Source organism: Xenia sp. Carnegie-2017, unplaced genomic scaffold (genome assembly GCF_021976095.1).
Source record: "Xenia sp. Carnegie-2017 unplaced genomic scaffold, XeniaSp_v1 HiC_scaffold_6, whole genome shotgun sequence".
Classification (NCBI taxonomy): Eukaryota; Metazoa; Cnidaria; class Anthozoa; order Malacalcyonacea; family Xeniidae; genus Xenia; species Xenia sp. Carnegie-2017.
Window position 1 is genome coordinate 5787973 of NW_025813526.1, and position 21540 is coordinate 5809512.

The 21540-nt window shown below is 34.9% G+C and overlaps 2 protein-coding genes across 3 annotated transcripts; one reads left to right on the plus strand and one right to left on the minus strand.

The window, feature by feature from the left end:
* The first annotated feature begins 3051 nt into the window (after nt 1–3051).
* Nucleotides 3052–13887, plus strand: LOC124457783 (probable glycosyltransferase STELLO1). The gene is made up of 2 exons (XM_047007950.1): nt 3052–3501; nt 12746–13887. The coding sequence occupies exons 1-2, from the start codon at nt 3170–3172 to the stop codon at nt 13767–13769; spliced, it is 1356 nt and encodes a 451-aa protein (XP_046863906.1). The 5' UTR covers nt 3052–3169; the 3' UTR covers nt 13770–13887.
* A 53-nt stretch (nt 13888–13940) lies between these two features.
* Nucleotides 13941–19281, minus strand: LOC124457784 (myotubularin-related protein 7-like). 2 transcript variants are annotated; one of them, XM_047007951.1, is made up of 5 exons: nt 19084–19281; nt 17367–17568; nt 16902–16953; nt 16568–16714; nt 13941–14225 (listed from the first exon to the last, which is right to left on the minus strand). In XM_047007951.1, exons 2-5 carry the CDS (start codon nt 17384–17386, stop codon nt 14052–14054), a joined length of 393 nt encoding a protein of 130 aa, XP_046863907.1. In that variant the 5' UTR covers nt 17387–17568; nt 19084–19281; the 3' UTR covers nt 13941–14051. The 2 variants fall into 2 exon arrangements, with proteins under 2 accessions (XP_046863907.1, XP_046863909.1); XM_047007953.1 differs by lacking the exon at nt 13941–14225 and adding an exon at nt 14863–15526.
* Between the last annotated feature and the right edge of the window lie 2259 nt (nt 19282–21540).

Below are 21540 nucleotides of genomic sequence, written 5' to 3' on the forward strand. Positions count from 1 at the left end.
AAGTACAGATACGTTAAACGTTTGCCATTATTCGGCACAACGCGTAATACTATTTTCCCGCCAAAGTTCAAAAACAATACAAATATTTTTGTGATGGGTACTCTCAGCAAAAAAACTCGCTTGATTTTACTTTTAAGTAGACAAATGAAGAAAGATAAATATAAAAAACATTTTGGATTCGAAAGCTTTATCAAGAAAGAAAAACTAATGGAGAATTTTATCTTTTGGTGCAGAATTTACGTTCGATGATGAATTATTTTTCAGGTATATTTGAATGAACGCTTCCAAATTTGATGAAATTACTAATTATGGTCGCCCCCAAAATAAAAAAAAATGCATGACTAGAGATTGCATTGGACCAACTGAGATGCTTTGCGTGACGATGAGATATTTAGCAACCGGGGACTGTCAAACGACCATAGCTATGAACTATCGAATGAGTCCAACAACAGTGGGAAGAATCATTTTCAAAGCTTGCAGAGCATTGTGTATTGTTCTAGCAAAATTTATAAAGCCACCTACAACTGAGTCCGAATTGATTAAATTGGCTGAAGAATTTGAAATAAAATGGAACTTTCCCCCACTGTATTGGAGCGTTAGACGGAAAGCATGTGGTCATGCAGGCCACTTCAAATTCCGGTTCAATGTTTTTAAATACAAAAAAACTCATTCAATTGTGTTCATGGCTATTTGCAACGCCAACTACGAATTCACTCTGGTCGACATAGGTGACGCTGGAAGAAATAGCGATGGTGGTATATTTTCTTACAGCAAAATTGGAGAAGCTGTGAAAAACAACAGTTTGAATTTTCCATGTGAAAAATCATTGCTTGGCTTCCAGGAAGAATGCCCTTATGTTATGGTAGCAGATAAAGCTTTTCAACTGCAACGTCACATAATGAAACCCTACCCAAGAGAAGTTCTAGGTATTGCAGAAAGAGTGTTCAACTACAGGTTGTCACGAGCAAGACTGACAATAGAAAATGCCTTTGGGATCATAGCTGCACGCTTCAGGATTTTTCGACGTCCAATATATGCTAGAGTTGAAATGGTTGTCAGGATAACCCAAGCTGCAGTGGTCCTTCATAATTATCTCATGAGGGAAGGTACATGCTCTCATGGAAAGAGTTATTTTCGCATGGAACTAATTGACAAAAACACAAAACATGGCACACAACCAGGGTGGTGGAGAAAAATAACGCAAGGCGACAAAGGCTTGCAATCAATCTATAGAGATGGATCAAACAACTACTCTCGTAATGCCAAAAAAGTTAGAGAAGCTTTCAAAAAGTTTTTTTGTCAAACGAGGGGCAAGTTATATGGCAGTGGGAATCTGTTCATGCTACTGAAAATTGTTTTGACAAAAATAACTAATAAGGCAGATTTATTATTAAACATGTTTGAACAAATCAATATATTATAAGACAGAAACAAAAACTAAAAATAACTTGTTACAACAAACTTTAAATAAAAAAGCAAATTGAATGTTCTGTAATACATTTGTCAGTGATGCTAATGAATTTCAGTCATCTTCTTCAAACTCAAATAGAACTTGAAGCACCTTTATCTTAGCCATTTGTTTAGTTTTTCCCTTCATTCCTTTGAAACTAGACACTAAGCTTAAGAAAAATAGTGTATCCTCATCTTGTTGATTGTTTGTCTCACAACTACCAGTTTTACTAACATTGGATAAATCATTAGCAATACTGATGGCTAAAAGGTCATCAATTTGGTCTGATCTTCGCTTGCGTGCTTTCTGATTAGTTTTGGGGTCAAAAACCTGCTCACTTGATTGATTATCCAATGACAAACTACTTGATTCAGAAACCTTCACAGGATCAATGATTTCATATTCAACATTGCTTTCAGTTTTCTGCCCACTAATTACATCCCTTAAGAATGATAGCTCCACAAAATAATCACAGGTGGGTAATTATTTTGAAGAGCCACTTCCAGAACAAGTTAATTGCTCTCTTTTGCGAATGCATCAACGATAGTTATCTTTCAGTCTGTCAAATTCTTTGTTCAATGTACTTTCAAAATTGAAAGTAAAATATTCATAAATAAACTGCTCACAAAATTTACTGTTTCAAATTTAATGTTTTACTATAACCTATATACATGTAGATTGTTGAGTACCATTGTTTGTAAATTTTACAGCCAAATACAATTTTGAATACAGAATTAACTTGTTAATTAACAAATATAATATTAATTGTTGTTGTAAACAATATGATTGCTGTTTAAAGTAGTAGCAAGAACATTAATGCACAGGCAGTCAAATAGAACTGTTCAGTTTTTGTCTAGGTAATGCTTGCAGCTTGATGGTTGATGCAAAGTTGTATTTAAAACAAAAGGAGGATCCACTATTTATTAGATATACTATTCTTTTTTATTGAGGGACTTATATGATTATATGTAATGTTTTGGCACTTTTTCCAAATGTTAACCTATTATTATATTACTTGTAGGTGAGCAGTTATTTTAATTGCCAGTGTAGTTTATAATATTTACTTCAACAAAAGAACTACTGAATATAATAAGAACTGTGCGACAAGAAAAGTTCATTACTGGGTTTATTGCCTTATGGCATTATCATGTATAAGCTCGTTCGTGAATAACTTACCAGGTGCATTCAATGCTGTAGAAATCCTACGCCAGGCTTCATTTTTTTGGTCTTTCTTTGTGACTTTTTAAAGAAACAATCCACATGCAAGGTTATTTACGTATTTCCTCAATTGAATTTGACAGAAGGGAAGCATCTTGCACATTGATATCTGATTTATTTAATGAATCGTCTGTCCCTTCTTCTTGAAATAACTAGATGCACAGCTCCTCGAGCGTCGCCATTTTGAAAGCATGAATTTTGTTTTCTCATGAAATGAACGACTATGATTGGTTGAATATATCCGTATTACAGACTCGTACGAAAAAAGTTGACAAACGCGAACTTATTTCTTTATACGCGTATTAAAAATTGCGATACGCCATAAGCCATCAAATACACTTGCACGCATGCGCCATGTTACGTTTTGCTACGATACGTAAGTATCATTGAGTTCTATAATAACTCAATGGTTGTATACGTGGCTAGTGGAAAACAGGCTTATACACATATCAGTGATTGCACATCTGTATAGTATAGTGCCTGCCGTTCGAAGATAACCAAATGCCCGGGAAATATTTTATAAAACCGGCCTTCGCTATTTTATTGATAAGTTTTCTGGTATTTCTATGGGTAGCTCTACACATGAAATGCGAAGACGGCGTATCACGAATAAAAATGTGGACATCTATTTTCGACTCGTCAATGAGCGAAATTTCTTACGTGGATTGGTCGAAGGTGAAGCCTAGAAAAAAAGTAAACAAGGAAGAACATCATGACAAGTGGATTGTTGTCACTTCTATCGCCCAGCCAACAGAGCAGGTGAAGAAGCTGGCGGTAGTAGAAGGATGGAAACTTCTCGTAGTTGGCGATTCAAAAACACCGAAAGACTGGAGGTAAGAGCGAAATACGCTAATATTATTTGTATGTGCAATTTTGACCCAACCTTTCTATTAAGATATACAAAATAACGTGGCATGCCACGTCAGCTACGGCAAACATTACCACTGATGAAATTTCCTTTATGTACCAGACCACCAGTGCCGTCGCCAAAGACAATATTTATACCTGCATGTTTTAATCCCGAAGAAACAATTTATTTCAAAAGAACTTAATACAGAAAAACATGCACATATTAATAAAATCCCCCTCACTTATACTATCTGGCGACGCCACTGCAGTCCACAAACAAGGCTGAATCGCTAGTCAAGAATATGACATACTAGCTTCGCAAGCTATATTGCAAATACTTTAATCAAATGTTTGTTAGAAAAAATAACTACAAAACAATACAAGTCAAATTTAAAAATCAAACAAGGCTTACCTGTAAGGTGAAGTTTGATTTGAATTCTACCAGTCATTGGTCAGTTCACAAAGAAGTCACGTGAGACTTTAAAACAACACAAAACCATGACCAGCCGACAATTTAAAGAAGTATAATATAAAACAAATTCCGAAGAAGCAAGACATCTTGAAATTGCAAAATATGAATCAAAACAAGACGAGAAGTAAACTGTAAATTTTCGACTTTATTTCAAAGTCATCCTCAGACAGTTTACTTCTTGTCTTGTTTTGATTCATATTTTACAATCTCAAGATGTCTTGCTTCTTCGGAATTTGTTTTATATTATATTAAAACAGCATGTTCATGAACAGCTGTGCAAAACGTTTGAAAGAACAACATTTGTTCATATTTTGAGAAGACAAAAATTAAGAGATTGTTCTCCAAAATTAAGAGATTGTTTCATAGGTTTCTTATAAAATTTATGGAAAGTAGTCTCATTGACCCATCCAGCTGCCTTCATTATAACATCAATGGAGAGATTTGTAGCTGCAGATGCAGAACGAGTGCTATGTGCACTGAAACAAGTTGTATCACTTCCAGCAATCCCCATTGCAGTTTTAAGCCATCGTGCGACAGTGTCTTTACTAACTGGTTTGTATGGTTTGTTGAAACTAAGCCAAAGTTGGTCATTATTGTCTCTCACCTGGTTTGTCATGATTAAATACTGCTTCAGGCAAGTCACCACACAGAACAGCTTATCAGCTGGATATGCCTTAAACACTAATGGATGAATATGCTTTCCAGGTTTAGATGTCTTCAACATCTTACTAACTTTAAAAGTAATTTGGTCATCCAATTGTCGCATTCCACTCAATGTGAGAGCATGTACTGTTTGGCATCTTTCAACACTTAATAAAACAACTAACATAACAATTTTGAGTGATAAAGCTTTCAACTTTAAATGTTCAACAGGTCCCATTTTTCTTAAATAGTCTAATACAGAAGAAACATTCCATGTCATTTGATGTCTAGGAAGAGAAGGTCGGGATTCAAAAACACCTTTTAGAAATCTAGAAACTAGTGGATGCCTGCCAAATGATTGATTATGAGGAAAAATGACGGTAGAAAGTGCACTTCTAATGATATTCAAAACACTGTATGATAAACCACGTTGATATTCAGTGAAAAGGAATTCAATGCCATTCTCTACAGTTCCACAAACTGGATTAATTTTCCTTGAACAGCAGAACACTACCCATCTTTGTAAATATGTGCGATATTGTTTTTCTGTGCCGTGGCGCCATGACGGTACGATAATCCCTGAAGCCCCTTCTGAAATGCCTCGGTTGAGGAGGTGACTCCTGACTTGTGGCAACATAATAGATTCAGTTTGTTGATTCAGTGGGTGTATTGCTTGTGGATCGCTGTGTAGAATCAATGTATTTTGTTGTCTAGGTAAAAGAAGTGGATATTGTATAAGCATGTTCATTAAGGTGGGCCAGCAAACTTGTGTGGGCCAAAATGGGACGACAATCAGACCTGTGGCTTTGTCTTCCCTCACTTTTTGAAGTACTTTACTAATAATAGAGAAGGGAGGAGAGGCATAAAATTTGTATTTTCCCCAAGACAAATGAAAAGCATCAATTGCAAAAGCTTCTGGGTCTGGTGTGTAAGCAACATATGGCTTGACCTGATAGTAAAGCTTAGAAGCAAACAAGTCTATATCAGGAATAAACCAGACTTTGAAAACATGCATGGCACTAAAAAGGCCTTTGCTAAGAGACCATTCAGTTTCTCAACGTGATGCTTGAGATTCTCTATCAGCTACACTATTCTCTTTTCCCAGAATGTATGCCGCAGTTAGCCAAACATTGTTATTTATACACCATCACCAGATTTCCCTCACTAATGCACTATTAGCTTTTGAGTGACATGTGCCCATGTTGGTAATAGAGCTAACTGCAGTTGTGTTATCTACTAGTAATCTGACATGTTTCCCTGCAAGTGCTAAGGAAAAAGATTGCAATGCCAAGAAGGCTGCTTGTATTTCCAGATAATTTACATCATTTTCCTTTTCAGTAGGCAACCAGTTACCACCTGTTGTTGTAATGTCTATACAAGCCCCCCAACCAGTGAGTGACTTCAGTTCTCTCCATCACTTATTGGGTTATAGGCATCTGGCACAGATGTTCTCCACCATTTTAAATCTAGTTTAGATTCATGTGAGATTGACATTTTCCTTTAAAAATCCCCTTAGTTTACTTTAAGAGCATAATTTTTGTCCGTGTCCAAATATCTATCGTGGAATTGGCCATACATTACCCCCGGAAAGGTGGAAGTTATAAGACCAATCACTTGGGCTACTTGTCTTATGATGGAACAATCTGTTTTAAGCAATTTGTTACAAGCATGAATTACTTTCTGTACTCTTTCAGGAGTTAATGACACATTTTGAGGGAGTCAGGGAAAAAACCAAAAAAAAACAATGCGTTGTGTAGGGATAAGAATTGACTTATCTGGGTGCACACTAAATCCAAGCTTGTCAAGCAATCTTAAAGTAGCTATAATATTGTTAATACAATCATCATAAGTCATTCATTTTAACCAAGAGTCAGCAATGAAGCCAACTGATGATCTACCGGATGATTTTGGTTGAAACGATGTCTGTATTTTTTCCTGTATTGTAGTTTGCCGCCCTAAAGCGGCTGTTTCCATAAAAAAGGCTTCTGTTGGCCCATTTTAGTTTTCGCTTGATAAGAGGAGTAATGGCGTCTGGGCCAGTGCTGCCACTCTGTGTATGCACATTTCACCTACCAAAACTCTATTTTCCCCCTACCTCCCTCTGCGATGATTTTCCTTGTTTCCCCTTACTTTTCCCCTACACATCAACATATCCCCTATTATATACCTACGTCGGGTCAGACCATTGAATTTTTTAGTCTGTTTTTAAAAAATGCATACAAAAAAAGATTCATTGAAAACTAAGAACATCGAGACGACAAAGTTAGTAATTTGATGTAGGAAGTAATGCCATGCAGGTGGCGCAAATGACACACCGAGTTTATCTAAGTTGCTGATCCTCTATTGCCATATATGGTCACAAAATGTGCCAAAAGAAAGATTCTGTTACAATCACTTGCTAAATGGCGAGAACACAGGAAGAAAAAAGTATTTTGGGCAAAAATGAGGCTCATAACATCGTTGAGTGTTGGGCGAATAACATCGCGTCTTCTTTGAGTCAAATCATAACTAATATGGCCCATGATAGCAAGGGCCGGCGTCCATGTTTTTGCGAATCACGCTTTCAATGTCTACTTTGGTGTTTTCGGCCTGAGCCGTCAACAACATATCTGTTGTCTGCGAGACAATACTACCAACCGTTGTTAGGTTAGTCTGCAAATAGGACAGTTTTAGGTCTTTGTTACGTGTTTCTCTATCGAGACGCCCCCAGATTTCTGGGTTGACTTTTGGGGTGATCTGTCGGTCGCAGTTAATTGGACATAAGTGAGAATAAAGTTTCTCGCAAAGACTTTCATCTCTCAGCTTAGTCAACCGACGAGAATTTATAATTTTTGCCAGTTCTGAGATTTTTGGGGCGGTGTTTTCATCGTCGTTCATAGCCTGAGCAATTTCCTCCAGCAGAGGGTCATCGTGTTCATCAATATGTTCAGGGACGTTACCTTCGTAATTATAGTTACTGTTCTTTACGGACATATTTGTGGCGACTTTGTTGTTGTCGTTAACAACTTTTTGTCACTGACGCGTCTGCTGGTTCAGCAGTTGATCGCTTTCTGCAGCACTAGCTTCAGCAGCCACAACATCATTCGACTCCATTAATTTCCTCTAGCAAGTCATCCAGCTCATCATGTTCTGGAGAAATTCCACTTTCAGCTGTTTCTTCTCTCTCCTTTTTACGGTAGTTGGCTATCAATTTCCGCATGCTATCTCTAACTGCGCGCTGATCTACTAGAAAGCATAGATGGTCATGAAGTTCCAACTTTCTGGCAATGCTCTCCTACAACTTTCCTCTTTCGATAGATTTCTTCCTTGTCTCAAAGATTTGTGACACCACTACCTCTTTGCACAATCCAATGTCATGTTTTGTAGTCCATTTCATCACAAAGCCAATTCTAAACAGAATTTAGACATGATGAATAGGAATCCAGCAATATACATGGTCAATTCTCTTTGGTAGAACCTGCATGAAAAGGGTTAAAAGTACTAGTATAATATGCTGACATATCTAATTCAGTATAAATTAGAATTAATTGGATGTATAATATTTCATACATGTTTCATTACTTTGCCAACTTAAAAAATAAAGTTTACAGAGTGTCTAATGCACATTAAATACCCAAAACTTTGTAATTGCTTTATTCTTTCCCATACTTGAAAAAAAACAACATGATAACAGCAAAGAATATATGCTTTATTATTGATTTGATTAAAATTATCAACGTCTACTGATATCGTAGGATTTCATGCCTTTTCTGAACAAAGAAAAAAAGATTAACTTACAGTGAACTTCTTGAGTATGGTGCTTCAGAAGTCATACTTGAAGTAAGAGTTGCTTATTACAAATAAAAAGAGGTTACTAAACATCTAATACAAAATAAGAGATAATCAGCAAAAAGGCACATTAAATACTTAAATCTAAAGCGCGCTTTGTTTCAACCAAGATTATTTAATTTGTGTAAACTATTTGACATGTTTTGGATCTGACTTAAATTTGAGTTTACAAGATGTCTTTGAAATTATGTTTTATTTTAGATTTTATAATATTTTTTTTACTAAATGTGTATGGCTTGGCAGTTAGGCATTTTATCTTTTGACAGAAGGAAAGCACATTTTCACTTACCAGAGTAGCAGAAATGGGATTTTTCAACCTTTTTTATTTTCTCCACTTCGCAAGATGGTCTTCCACTCTACTCCAACTCCAAAACAAGTAAAAACGCCGCGTCGTTGGTGTGCAAAAAATGAACGACGCTTGCGCATGCGCATTTGTCTCAATTGTACTTCCGTTCGCTTTGTTGACAAGCGCGTCGTAAAATCTTAAGGTCCTTATTGCTTGATTTGCAAACAGCAATCATATTCGCATTTAGTAGCGTGATACCCGATAGTAGTTCTTTGTTCACATTCGCCGAAGATTCGTCTTCCTCTTCTGAGAGAACGATGTCAGTATTTTCTTCAATTCCTGTCATTTCTGACAGAAAACTTTTCCTATATACCCAAACACTCTGAAATCACACTCGAACTGAATGCTCTGATTTCCCACGTTTTATCTCACGTGACTTCTTTGTGAACTGACCAATGATGAAGTAGAACATAAAGTTGTACAATATTGCCTTATGTTAATTATTCATACGGAAGTAAACATGATCTTAATTTGAGGCCTTGTCTACACGTATCTGGATAAATTTGAAAACGCAAAACTATTTTTACTGTTTTACTGTAAAAACTTCCGCGTCCACACGTAGTCGTTTTCGGATCGTTTTTGCCCATTCACACGTATCCGGACCATATCTGACGGACAAATTCGATAATCCTAAATAAATTCATCTGAGGATGGGTTTGATGCAAGATTAGCCTGCAATGGAGGTGTACGTACATGTGCATTTTTGACACTTCAAGGGAAACTCTTCTTTAAATTGCTTATAAATACAATTGAAAAAATTGGTACGCAATGCGTACATGTGGGTAACCAAAATAAACATAGCTGTAATAATATCATATATCAAATAATATTTGCGCCAAACTTGTTCGAGATTTAAAAAAGTGCTATGTGCACACTAAATAGTCGAATGACCCAGTAACTTTTTAACCTATTTTTCATTTACCAATCACCATCCTTTATATTGCATGTCAAGTGACTGTACTCACAATAAGAAAAAAGATGTACCCAAGATTTCTTAATAATTTTAAGGATGAATTTGTTATTTAATTTCACCAAAAAGCATTTTTTTTGCCATAAATAATTCATCGTTTACAGGCCTGTTTACACGATGCGTGCTGTTAGATCCGATTTTTGCAGATCCGACTTTTTGTTGCCTTTTCACACGGTCAGATAATTTTGTTGATATTTATATTCGTTTCGAATCGAAACTTTCAATATTTATAGTCGTGTGAACAGCCATTTGTGCTATCTAGTACATTTCTCAATATATTTTCGTTCTTAATGTTTTCAAGTATTTTTAAATCTATGTAATTTGGCTAGTTGGCTTTCATTGATCTGTCGGATGAAAAAGAAAGTTCTATTTCCAACCGATTTTTAGATTAACGGAGCCGACTGCAGTAGGATCGAATCGGATTGTGTGAACAGGCCTTAAAACAGTTTTGTGCTACTGACATTTAACCGATAATTCAACACGCTTGTGACTTTTTTGTTTTACATATATAGGATAGCTTTAATTCCGAAAATACCGCACCCATTGTAAGTAATGTTTAATGGTTGAAAACTATTGATAATGCTTCGCAGTTCGCACATTATCAATTGATCGTACGTACTTAAAATGTATTTCCTGCTCTCAGTTCGACTGTTGGTACGTGTCATATTCCATAATTTCCATAGTGAATTAAAGTTATGTAAATCATAAACAAATAATATTTGTAATTCGTACAAGAATCGAAAGCAAAATAAATTTATTTGCTTCGTGTCTTTTATTCAACAGACTACTGTAATATGTGAAACGAATCAGTACATATACAATACAAACAATATTTGTGATCGCCAGCGAAGCCTTCCTTTGTATATTATAAGTCATTTGCCCAATCCATGAATCGATTTCTTGTTTCGTTTGGTATGAAAGGATGAGTAAAGGCAATGTCATACATGTGTATGTTTCATAGTGTTTGTGTTGCGTTCGTTTGGTGATTAATGAAGTTATCAAGATGCCTCTGACAAATTTTTGTCTAATGAAATAATTTGTCGACTGCAAATAACAAGGATGAATGTTTCACTTAAAGCAAGTGTTTCGATGTTTTACATTGACATGTAGCATGAATTTTTCCACATAGGATGAATTTTTGCTCTGCGTTTTTGCAATATAGCAGTTTTGTTCGCTTCTGTGCCTCATAGATATTCGTCAGGTTGATTAAAATTTGAATTGTAAAGGAGAAAAATCTTAAAATTTGAATTGTAATGTTTGTTTGATAATGTAACAAACATATAAATAAATATTTTTTCAATTATGTTAATTATTTAGTCTAGGTGATTTTTTTAGCCCATATTTGCTAGGCTACCTACTTGGAGACGCTGCGTATCTATTAAATGTACTTTCCACAGACATCCGGACACTCTTTCGAATACATGATAGAAATGCTGATTGAAATCAGTAGAAGCAAAAAGTTTGGATTCGGGTCAAGCTTGCACAATGGCACAGGCAGGATTTTATTTTTTTGGGGGGTGAAAGCAAAGCACTGAATGATACTATATATCATCCATGCAGACATGTTTCGAATTGTACTGCTAATTGCCTCACAACATGAACAGTTGCCTCACAGCATTTTTTTACTTTCTGATTATGTTGGTGCAGATTTGTGTATTCTTTTTGTAATAACGTTATGTATAGTGATCATTGATTCTATTCATATATTTTCATGGTATATTACGCCCAGAATTGTTGTTTGTGTCTACGAGCGCACATGGAGTAATGCACCACAATATCCCTCGTTCTTCCTTCCCCATGCACTTAAATTTCTAAAGAAGTAGTATTTTGTTGTTTTTTATATTTTCAAGCAATAAAACACTTAAGCACCCTGCTGTTAACACAGAAAGCGTGGTATACACAGCTCATAAAATGTCAACCTGTGCAGTATTGGGGATGTGTGAATTCTGTATGAGTTAATGACACGACCTCCCATCTCAATTTTCAATGCTACATCATAGGACTCCTTTCCAAAAATTCAAATGAGGAGGGCACGTTATGCACCGGTTGATAATTACAATGACGTTCGTCATAACTTGAAAATGAGACCATCGGCCGATATTAGAGAGCTTTAGCCAGAGTACGAATACGACGAGTACCAAATTTGACCGTGTAAGGGAATGGCACGAAGAAGTTTGTTGTCGTTGTCGCTTCGTCAAAATTTAGTTTTAGCTATAAACAACAGAACGAGCCTTTTTATTGTGAAAAACACCGACGTTTGCGAAGCAGCTACGCCTCCATTTGTCAATAATGAAATCAACCAATCGGTAATACTGATTTGGCGAGCACATAGGACTCTTTACAGTAAAAAATCTTCACTATTTTAAGTTTTATGTACGATATATTTGTACTATTTTATTGTTTGTTTACCTTTCACTTTGCGTACGAAATACATGAATGTTTTGCAGGTCATATTTTCATTTCAAATGTACATCTGCGCTCAAAAAAGTTCTAAAGTAAAGCCTGGATGCTCAAAAATAGTACTGTAAACTAATTTCTTACAAAATGAAAAAATATACTTACTTTCTTTGCTTAAAAGTTATCGTAGTCGCGACAAATAACTTTTTACAAAATATCGTACTCAGATTGATGAGGGCTACGTGTTGTTGTTGTCGCAACAATGTTTTTGCGCCAAATTGACGTAATTTGTTCTCGTTGTCTTTGCTAAAGCTGTCCATTATGCGCAGGAATTCTTTCAAAATATTCTGTATTTTTGATTATTTCATTTTTACATTATTTTGGGAAAGTTTAATTGGTATGTAATTAAAAAAAACTTATTTACCGACACCTCGGCAAACAGTGTATTTTGTTGACGTCTTCTCGGATAATTAAGTGTTGAATGTAATTCAGCGTTACAAACACTTGATGATTATTGATGATCATATTGTAATTTTAGATCACATTTTATTGTTTCTTCGTTTTTTTTTTCAGCCATCCCAATGTTGTGTTTCTCAGTGTTGAGAAGCAAAAGCAACTTGGCTATAAAACAACTCCGCTTATGCCTTATAAGAATTACGCTCGAAAGACTATTGGTTACTTGTATGCCATTGAACATGGTGCTAAAATTATTTATGAAACAGATGATGACAACTATCCGTACGATGGAAAGATTGGATTCAGTCTAGATGGGGAAAAACAATTTTTGGTGTATGCAACCGACAAGAAGGTGGTGAACCCTTATGAACATTTTGGCCAATCATCCATATGGCCTAGAGGTTACCCATTAGAGAACATAGGTGATCCTCCTCAACATACTTTTGTAAAATGTGATAAAATCCAACCACTTATTCAACAAGGTGTTGTAAATGGTGACCCAGATGTAGACGCAGTTTTTCGTCTTACCCGGAAGGATGTGGGAGTTAGGTTGGATGTAGAATTTGATTCAAAGGCCCCACCAGTCCTTATACCTCCAGGATCTTATTCACCGTATAACTGTCAAAATACAATATTTCTGTATGATGCATTCTGGGGCCTGGTACTTCCTCCCAGTCAAACGTTGAGAGTGACAGATATTTGGAGATCATTTTATAATAAGCGTCTCCTGGAAGAAATAGATGGTTATTTGGGATTTTTTGGACCAAATGCATATCAAGAAAGAAATTCACATAGTTACCTTGAAGATTTTATTGATGAGAAAGCTCTCTACTATGAATCAGGTCGCTATATTGACTTTCTAAGGAAGTGGAAACCAACAAAATCGGACTTATTTAGCCGAATGCTTGAGTTGACCATCGCACTTATCAACGAAAAGTTCTTAGAACCAATTGATGGTCATGTTATAAAAGCCTGGTTAACCGATCTTGTTAGTATGGGTTACGTGGTACCTGAGCTTCGCACACAAAAATCTCCCTGTGCTACCATCATTGAAAAGGAAAAAGTGATACCACACAATGAGAAACCGTCATCATTCATTCATTTAGGCAAACAACTTAAAAATATTTTTAAACAATCGTAGACATGTTGTTTATTTAATTTATCTTCTTATCATGTTTATTATAAAAATTTGCTAATGTTTACATGGAAGTAATTATTCAACACGAGAGAAAGAATTAACAGAGCAAAGAAGATTTTCATTTGTGTATTTTGTTATCTCATTCTTTCTCTGATTTTGTTACTCTCTATTCTCTTTTGACGTTTGATCAAAATCATTGCTTTATTGAATATTTTCTGCTTACATTATCTAATGCTTCAGATTCTAAATCCTATAGAACACACGTGATCATGTTTCATCTGTTTCTTAAAATGCACTCAATTTTTTCCGTGTGAATGCGTCTACAAGAAAAGGAAGAATGTCCGCCAAAATGTTTTCTTTAAGATTGTCAAGTCTGAATTGAACAATCAAAAATTTTCTTTTCTTGAATAATGCCATCCAGACTTTGTAAACCCTGCCACAGATCTTAAAGAATACAAGCTAAAAATAAAATGCGTTATCAATATAAACTTCAACTATATGAGGATGTTTGAGAACATGTCTAAATAAGCAAATAATCCATTCGAGAAATGAAAATGATAAACGTAAAATCAAGCTGGTGTTGTAAAGCTACAACTGAAATTAGAATTAAAAGATAGCAAGTTTATTTGCTCTCATTTATTCATACATCGATGTAGAAAATACATTTGGAAAATTTAATAATCATTTGCAGATATTGTATTTAATACATTCTGGCATGCATATATTAAGATTATGAAGTGGCAGCGGATAATCTGTGTGTTTGTTATGTTGTGATAGTTTGTGATGTAATTCTTCTGTTTCTCGAAACATCGTGTTTGCAAAGCAAATAAAGCCAGAATAATCAGACGAATATTCCTTTAGAATTAGCTACAAATTCACGTGCCGACGTTGATGCTGAATACATATCACCAAAAATTAAAACAAACGATAAGAAGAAAAAAACATTAAGTGAAACATTAAAAAACCTATCTCGAAGTATGCTGCAAACATAAAAAGAGTCCACATAAAATTCTATTTGTTCATCAATGATTAATGATTTTGGAAGTCAAGCTGTTTTCTTTCATCTTGTTTGACGTCAACAATTAAATTCGTGGAATATTTATAGGAAAAGATCAATACAGATTGAAAATCAAAAGCACAGTGTAGGGAATATACATTAGGTTCACTTCGTATGTAGCTGGCTGCTGTATTAGATTACTGGATGCCGTTTAGCCATTAAGTAACACTATTAGTCAAAATATATGTAAATATAGCTTGCAAGCGTTGGTTCGAGAGTTCGGAAAAGTTGACGTTATTGGTGTATGAACTGGTCATAAAAATTTGATAAATTAGTAGTCGTTTTGCAGAAGGCAATAAAGTTCGAAAACTCAGTTCAAGGATTGACGGTTGACCGTAATCGTAACGATATCAATTCAAATGTTCTGTATCGTGAAGAACCAACGTTTGGAACTCCGTAACGTAAAAATCGTGCACAACTACTGTAAATATCCTTTCGAAGTGTTAAATACAAAGTTTTGAGAACAGTGAACCAGCACTTCGTAAAGATTGTGCGAAAAAGAGTTTTAAAAATTAAACATCTACCAAAGAGGTTATATGACGATAAAGAAAGTTTTCAAATTATTTCCCACAATGGACACGATATCGTATTTGCAATAAATTCCATTTACACTATTTCAATAAAATTCCAAAGCAAACGACAGTAATTCTTTAAAAGATAACATTGATGTTCCAACACATACTTGCCCAAGACAAACAAGAATCTGAAAAAATATGGGTGATCTTTGACTACTGTTTGATGATGGATGATGTTTGATTTCTGTGATCAAAGCGATGACCTAATGCTGTTCATTCTTTTTCGATCAATACCTTACTAGCAATTAAAATTATAACATTAAAATTATGTTGCAAAATACTAGGCTCGTCCCCAGTCCCTCTCTTAAGCTATTTTTGCACCTGTTTTTTTTTGTTATGTGTTGACATGGTCTGCGCAAGAAACATGCCAGACGCAATACCTTTTACACAGAATTCCCGTTTAGTTCGTTCAGTGCCGTACCTAACGGATATCCGGGTGTCAAGTGACATGAGCCCCCGAGCGTTAGGGGTTTCGGACAAGAATTACCGATAAATTTTTTTAATAAATAAAAAAACATTTGTGGAGGTCAATATTAATACTATCAATACTATTATGATACAAGTTTGCAATTGTATATTGTCGATGAAATAGAAACATTCATTTGTTGAGGAATCTTAGAAGAATACTATTAAAAAAATAACATGCAGGATAAATGTCACGTAAGCTGAGAGTTGAAACAGAAAACAACTCAACGTACGCTTCAGATGTGTTGACTTCTTTTTCATCAAATTTTCTGAAATTTTCATATTTTGTAATCAAGAACACGTGAAATCAAAATTGTTTCTAACATGGATGCGCTGCGCCACTGGTTAAATATCGTGCGAGGAATGTCCATACAATATGGCACGGCTGCTATTTGTGACAAATGCGTCAAACCTTCCAAAGTCAAACATGACAATTTCCCAGCTTCGATGTACATTCAGCCTCATAATATTTGACACAAGACCGACTAGTTAGTTTATATTTGTTAAATAGAAAGCATACTCAAAGACACAACATCATAGTAACAATTTACTTTAAAAAATAAAACGTTATAGAGCTTTGCAGTGTTTGCTCCCGTGAAACCCACATAAGTAGATGTAATTTAGATGTTCGTGAATATAAAAATAGCAGTTAAATCATAAATGTTACATAATGCACAATGAAGTAAAAATTTGATAAAACCAACCTGAAATCTTTTAATGGTTCGATAATATGGATCGAGAAGTATCTGAGAAATGGACGAAAGTTGAGCTGTTCTGTCCCAACCATCACTACAATGTATCAGAGCAGCAATACCTTTCTCATCAACATGCTGAACAATCGTTATTGCCCCCTATGTACAGAATTTTAATTTTATACTTAGTATTTCTACCAAATCAATTAAAAACATCGACTTTCATGTTCGTCTTTGTGGATAAAATGACCAGACGTAGACCGAAATGAATTTTATCACTTTTGTGCTATAGTAAGCATGCAAACTTTTTTCACCTGACTGTTTGTCATCGAAATGAAAAACTTACCTCATTTGACGAATGCTTTCCTTGTAAAACTGTCAACGTTTTCAAAGATGCTCTATAATACACACATACACTGTAATGTAGCTTTAAATGGAACTTATATCTAATATATTTTTCCGACAGTTCTTAGATGAAGCTTATTCCAAACAATCATGGAAAATATCACATAAATTCCTTGTCTCAAATAAATAGTTATACATGTGTGAAATATAAAAATAAAATATACGATACAGGTGACGTAGCCAGATCACAAACTTGGGCAATACAAGTTTGTCTATGTTCCCTCACTGTAAAAACAACGGATTTTTGAAGAAATGAACGATAATAAAGCCCTTCTTGGATGATGGCTACCCAACTGTACGCATAAATACTAGTTTTTCTTAGCACACTCTAAATGAAGTCTACAGTATTTTCACAATCACACGCAAGCTCCTTACGTAAAAAAACTGAGTTATGTACAATCTTCACCTGAAGTAAAAGTGAAACATAAGCCATCCAATCAGACGCTTCAAGTTGCGAAAAGTATTTTGTTTCTAACGTCTTAAATGTGAGCTGAAGGTTTTCGAAATTTCCATGTAAGACGTGTAGCTGTATTAGGTATATTGATTCAAGGAATGTTGAATTAAATCTGCCATCCGAGGTACAGTGCATCATCCTCTTTTTCGTTTACCTAATGTGAGATACAACGTTAGTTGTATGACAGTTAATACGTATACATTTCATTGCCAATTGAAATTATCTGTTATTTCAACGGATAACCGTGTCCGATTTCACTGTTACCCCTATCGATACAACCAGAATATAGTTGACACCAGTATTGAAAAGTTCGCAAAATTATATTCGACGCGTCATTGTTTTTATTGCACTAGAACTGTTTGCAATCACACGCACTGCTAAAGAAATGTTGTTTTCTAAAACGGACAACATTGCTGTGTGGAAACTTTCCGTTTACCAATGAAATGAATGGAGTATCGAAACCAAGTACTTTCACTTTTTTTCAGAAATGTAAAGGTTTTGTAATCTGTTTCTAGTGTAAGAGGTCTTTTGTCAATGCTTGCCAACTGAACACGATTACTCTCTTGCTTTAGCACAACGCTTATTTCTTTAATGATTTTTGATATTTCGTTTTCTGTAACGGTTAAATAATTTCTCTTTCAATCATATGGTGTTTGCTGAGTTGGAGTCGTAGAACTGTTGTCTCAGTTAATATTTCATTTAATAGAAAGCTATGAGATGAAGTTATAAAATACACACACAAAACTTCCACAAAATTACTTTCATGAAACCTTATCGAGCTTTGAAATGGCTGGAAAATTTTATGTATTTTAAAATGTACGGATATAATGACTTCAGAACAAATAATTCTGTTTGTCTGAAAGTGGTTCATCCTTCATTTACAATCCGTTTGTCCGTTACCGCGTTTTGCCCAATCCATCTACACTAATTTTCTTTTTTAACTATTCATTTATTTTGTCTTATTTAGTGTCCTTTATATCGTAGACTTTTCATTCCAAAGCTCAGCTCTGGACATAATTAGAGATATCATTCTAAATTTTCGTCAGAATCTTTAAACGATTCCTCCCGCGAAACTCTATATTACCTTGTATGTAATCCCACAAATTATCGGTCACGCGTCAACGAATCTTCAATAATTACAGTTTGCCGCAGTAAACTTTTAGATGGCAATAAGTTGCTCAAAGGTTAAATACTTTAATTGAATGCTCAAAAAAATCTGAAGGTTTTGAGTCGAATCGACAGTTTCGTTGATTCTAACAGCAGAATTTTACTGACCGTGTAATTGCGCGTTGCCCATAATGGTGAAGTTGTGCAAGTATTTCCCATCAGTTAAACTATTTTTACTTTATGAATCATCTCACAAATATTAATTCAATGGCATCGTCAAATGCCGTCTGTTTCAATAATTAGCCCATATGGCACACATGTACAAATAATCGGCGTTTCTACTCATGCATACAATGCATGGCAACACAACAAATGGCGTCTGTTTTAATTCTCCAATTTTTCGTTGACATATAATTAATATTATAATTTGTCTAAGGGTGTTTTTAAGTCATGCAGATTCATCGACAAGGATATCTATTTTTCAGCCTTTGAAGTCATCATTAATATATTACTAACTAACATTCATGTGTAGAATTATGTGACGTTTTAAGTTTATAATTACCTTAAGAGTTATGTTGACTTCCTAACGCTGCTACTATTGATCTACTATTCATCAACAATCACCAGACTAGAAAATCATCCATTCGAAGATGACACATTTGAAGTCTGAACCACATATTCTGAATCAAAAATCACCAAACTATCACATCAACAATAAGCTTCGTAAAATATTCAAATCATATCAATTGCATGCAAGTGCAGATGACTAACCGTACATGAAGTTCTTCGAGCAAGTTGGAATGTCATCAAAGTTATTTCCAGTTCCTTAACATTAGCATCCAGGTATTAGCCTTCAATGAAAGAAGATTTACTCCACTCTTAGGCATTGACAACAATCTTCTGGTAAAAATTTGCTCCATATATGTATATGTTGCACTTGACTGACGCAAATTAACGGCCAGACGACATGCAAGTATTTTTCTAACTTGAAAGGGCATACCTAGATTCATGGCTTGTGTGATTCAATGCGTTGGGAGCTGGTGAATGAGTGAATGCTAGATCATGCGTTGTGTTCGTGTTGAAGATTTTGGCGACGATGAAAGTAGCTATGACGAGGATGAACTTAAATTTTGGTGGACTTGATCTGGACTTTGGACTCCATTTGGAGATGATGATCATGATGATTTTCAATATAGTAGAGCTTGAATGGATTGGTGCAACTGCTGTCTGCTGATGACGGATGGCAAGTTAAATATTTTGTATTTATATACCACAAGAGTTGTGTTACATACCTCAAGCTCAAAATATGTTAGTTTTTGCTGTATAATATCAGAGGCAAATACAGAATTCAAGTCATTAAAGACGTTTTGAGAAAAGCAACAGTTTTTGATTTTTAATCAAAATGACGTATCCATGTTGAAATACGACAAACGCGTGTTGATTTTATGTTTTGAAAATTGAAAAGCAAACTATTCCCAATTAAGTACTTATTCAAAAAGAGATTTGAAATGAAGTTGATAGTTAAACAATTTACGACGAGAAAATTGTCACGTGACATGCAACCTAAGCATTTGCGTTTGGAAATGAAGAAAAATTTTGAAAGTTATTGGGTCTTTTGAATAGGCACAAAATCTTACATAACTACGTTTATTAATCAGCTTCATTTTGTGATCGCGTATGTTTGATAGGATGAACAGACGTACGCATCGCATACCTTTTGAGAATTTGAATACCTTGCTCAAACACGTTACCATGAAATCCCTCATTTTTATCTTCATGATTTGGCAGAAATTTAAAGAGTTTATAAATAGTTTTAGAAATTAAATTTTGCCTTTACATTTCCAATTATATTTAATAAAAATATTTTCTCAATCCATTTTTAGATTTCATGCAACTAATACAGGCCGTAGGATGAGCATCGAAAAGATGGGCAGAAAATGGATTCTGTTGCATCCCTCTCGAGGCTACATAATTTTTACATGAGTAGATAGATAATAACTTCCTAAACCAGCATCCGTTGCTCCTCAAGCGAAACAGGTAAACAATTGAGAGAAATCTTCCTTCAAACTTTGAAATTTACGCCTATCGATAAATTTGAGCTGCCATTATTTTGTGCTATCTACGCATATGCACACTTGCGAAGCTCGTACTACGCGTTTGGGTATTTAGACGGTGTTATGGAGAAACTTCGCAGAGTTACATCCCAAAGGCTGGAAAATTTTCTGTAGTGTAGGTCGAAATGGGCAAAACTCAAGGGTCAACAGGCTGTAGTAGATAAGAAATAGTACGAAAACATCAATAAATTCGTACAAAAGAACCCTTTGAGCGTTGACTTTGTATTATCATTTGAAATTAGAACTATTTCGAAAAATCACGCATCAATCAGTCACTGACAGTAAAGATCATATCATTACATAACTATGAAATGTATACTCCCAAATATATTTGTGGAAGAGACATGTCTTGGTTCACAATGGACAAGCTAAGATTACCTGGATGACTGTAAATACTACATAATAGTTTTCACTGCATTGTTTTGAATTATCTGACATTGTTTATTAAGTTCCATTTAGTTTATCATTAGTTATCTGACATTGTTTATTAAGTTCCATTTAGACTAACATTACTTCTACAAGACCTTGTAATTCTGCCTTAAAAGCAGTGCATTGCAAATCTGTAAAGCAATTGTGAAGCATTGTGAATCTGCATTAAAAGCATTGTACTTGCCATGGCTCTTAGACATCTGACAAACTCGGATTCAGTAATTTCTCTACAAAGTGGATCGGGACATTATATGTCACATTCCTTTGTGTTGAAATAATAAACTAAATATATAAAACAAACTTTTTTAATACAGACATGTTTTGGCAAACTTATGCCATCATCAGTGTAAATGAATGTGTTACAGAATGTGATACTTAAATATATAAATAGAGTCTTTGTATTGAGTCATAAGACTGCTCTTGCACAGATGAATATTTCCATAAAACAACTGCTGAATATATTCTGAATATAGATG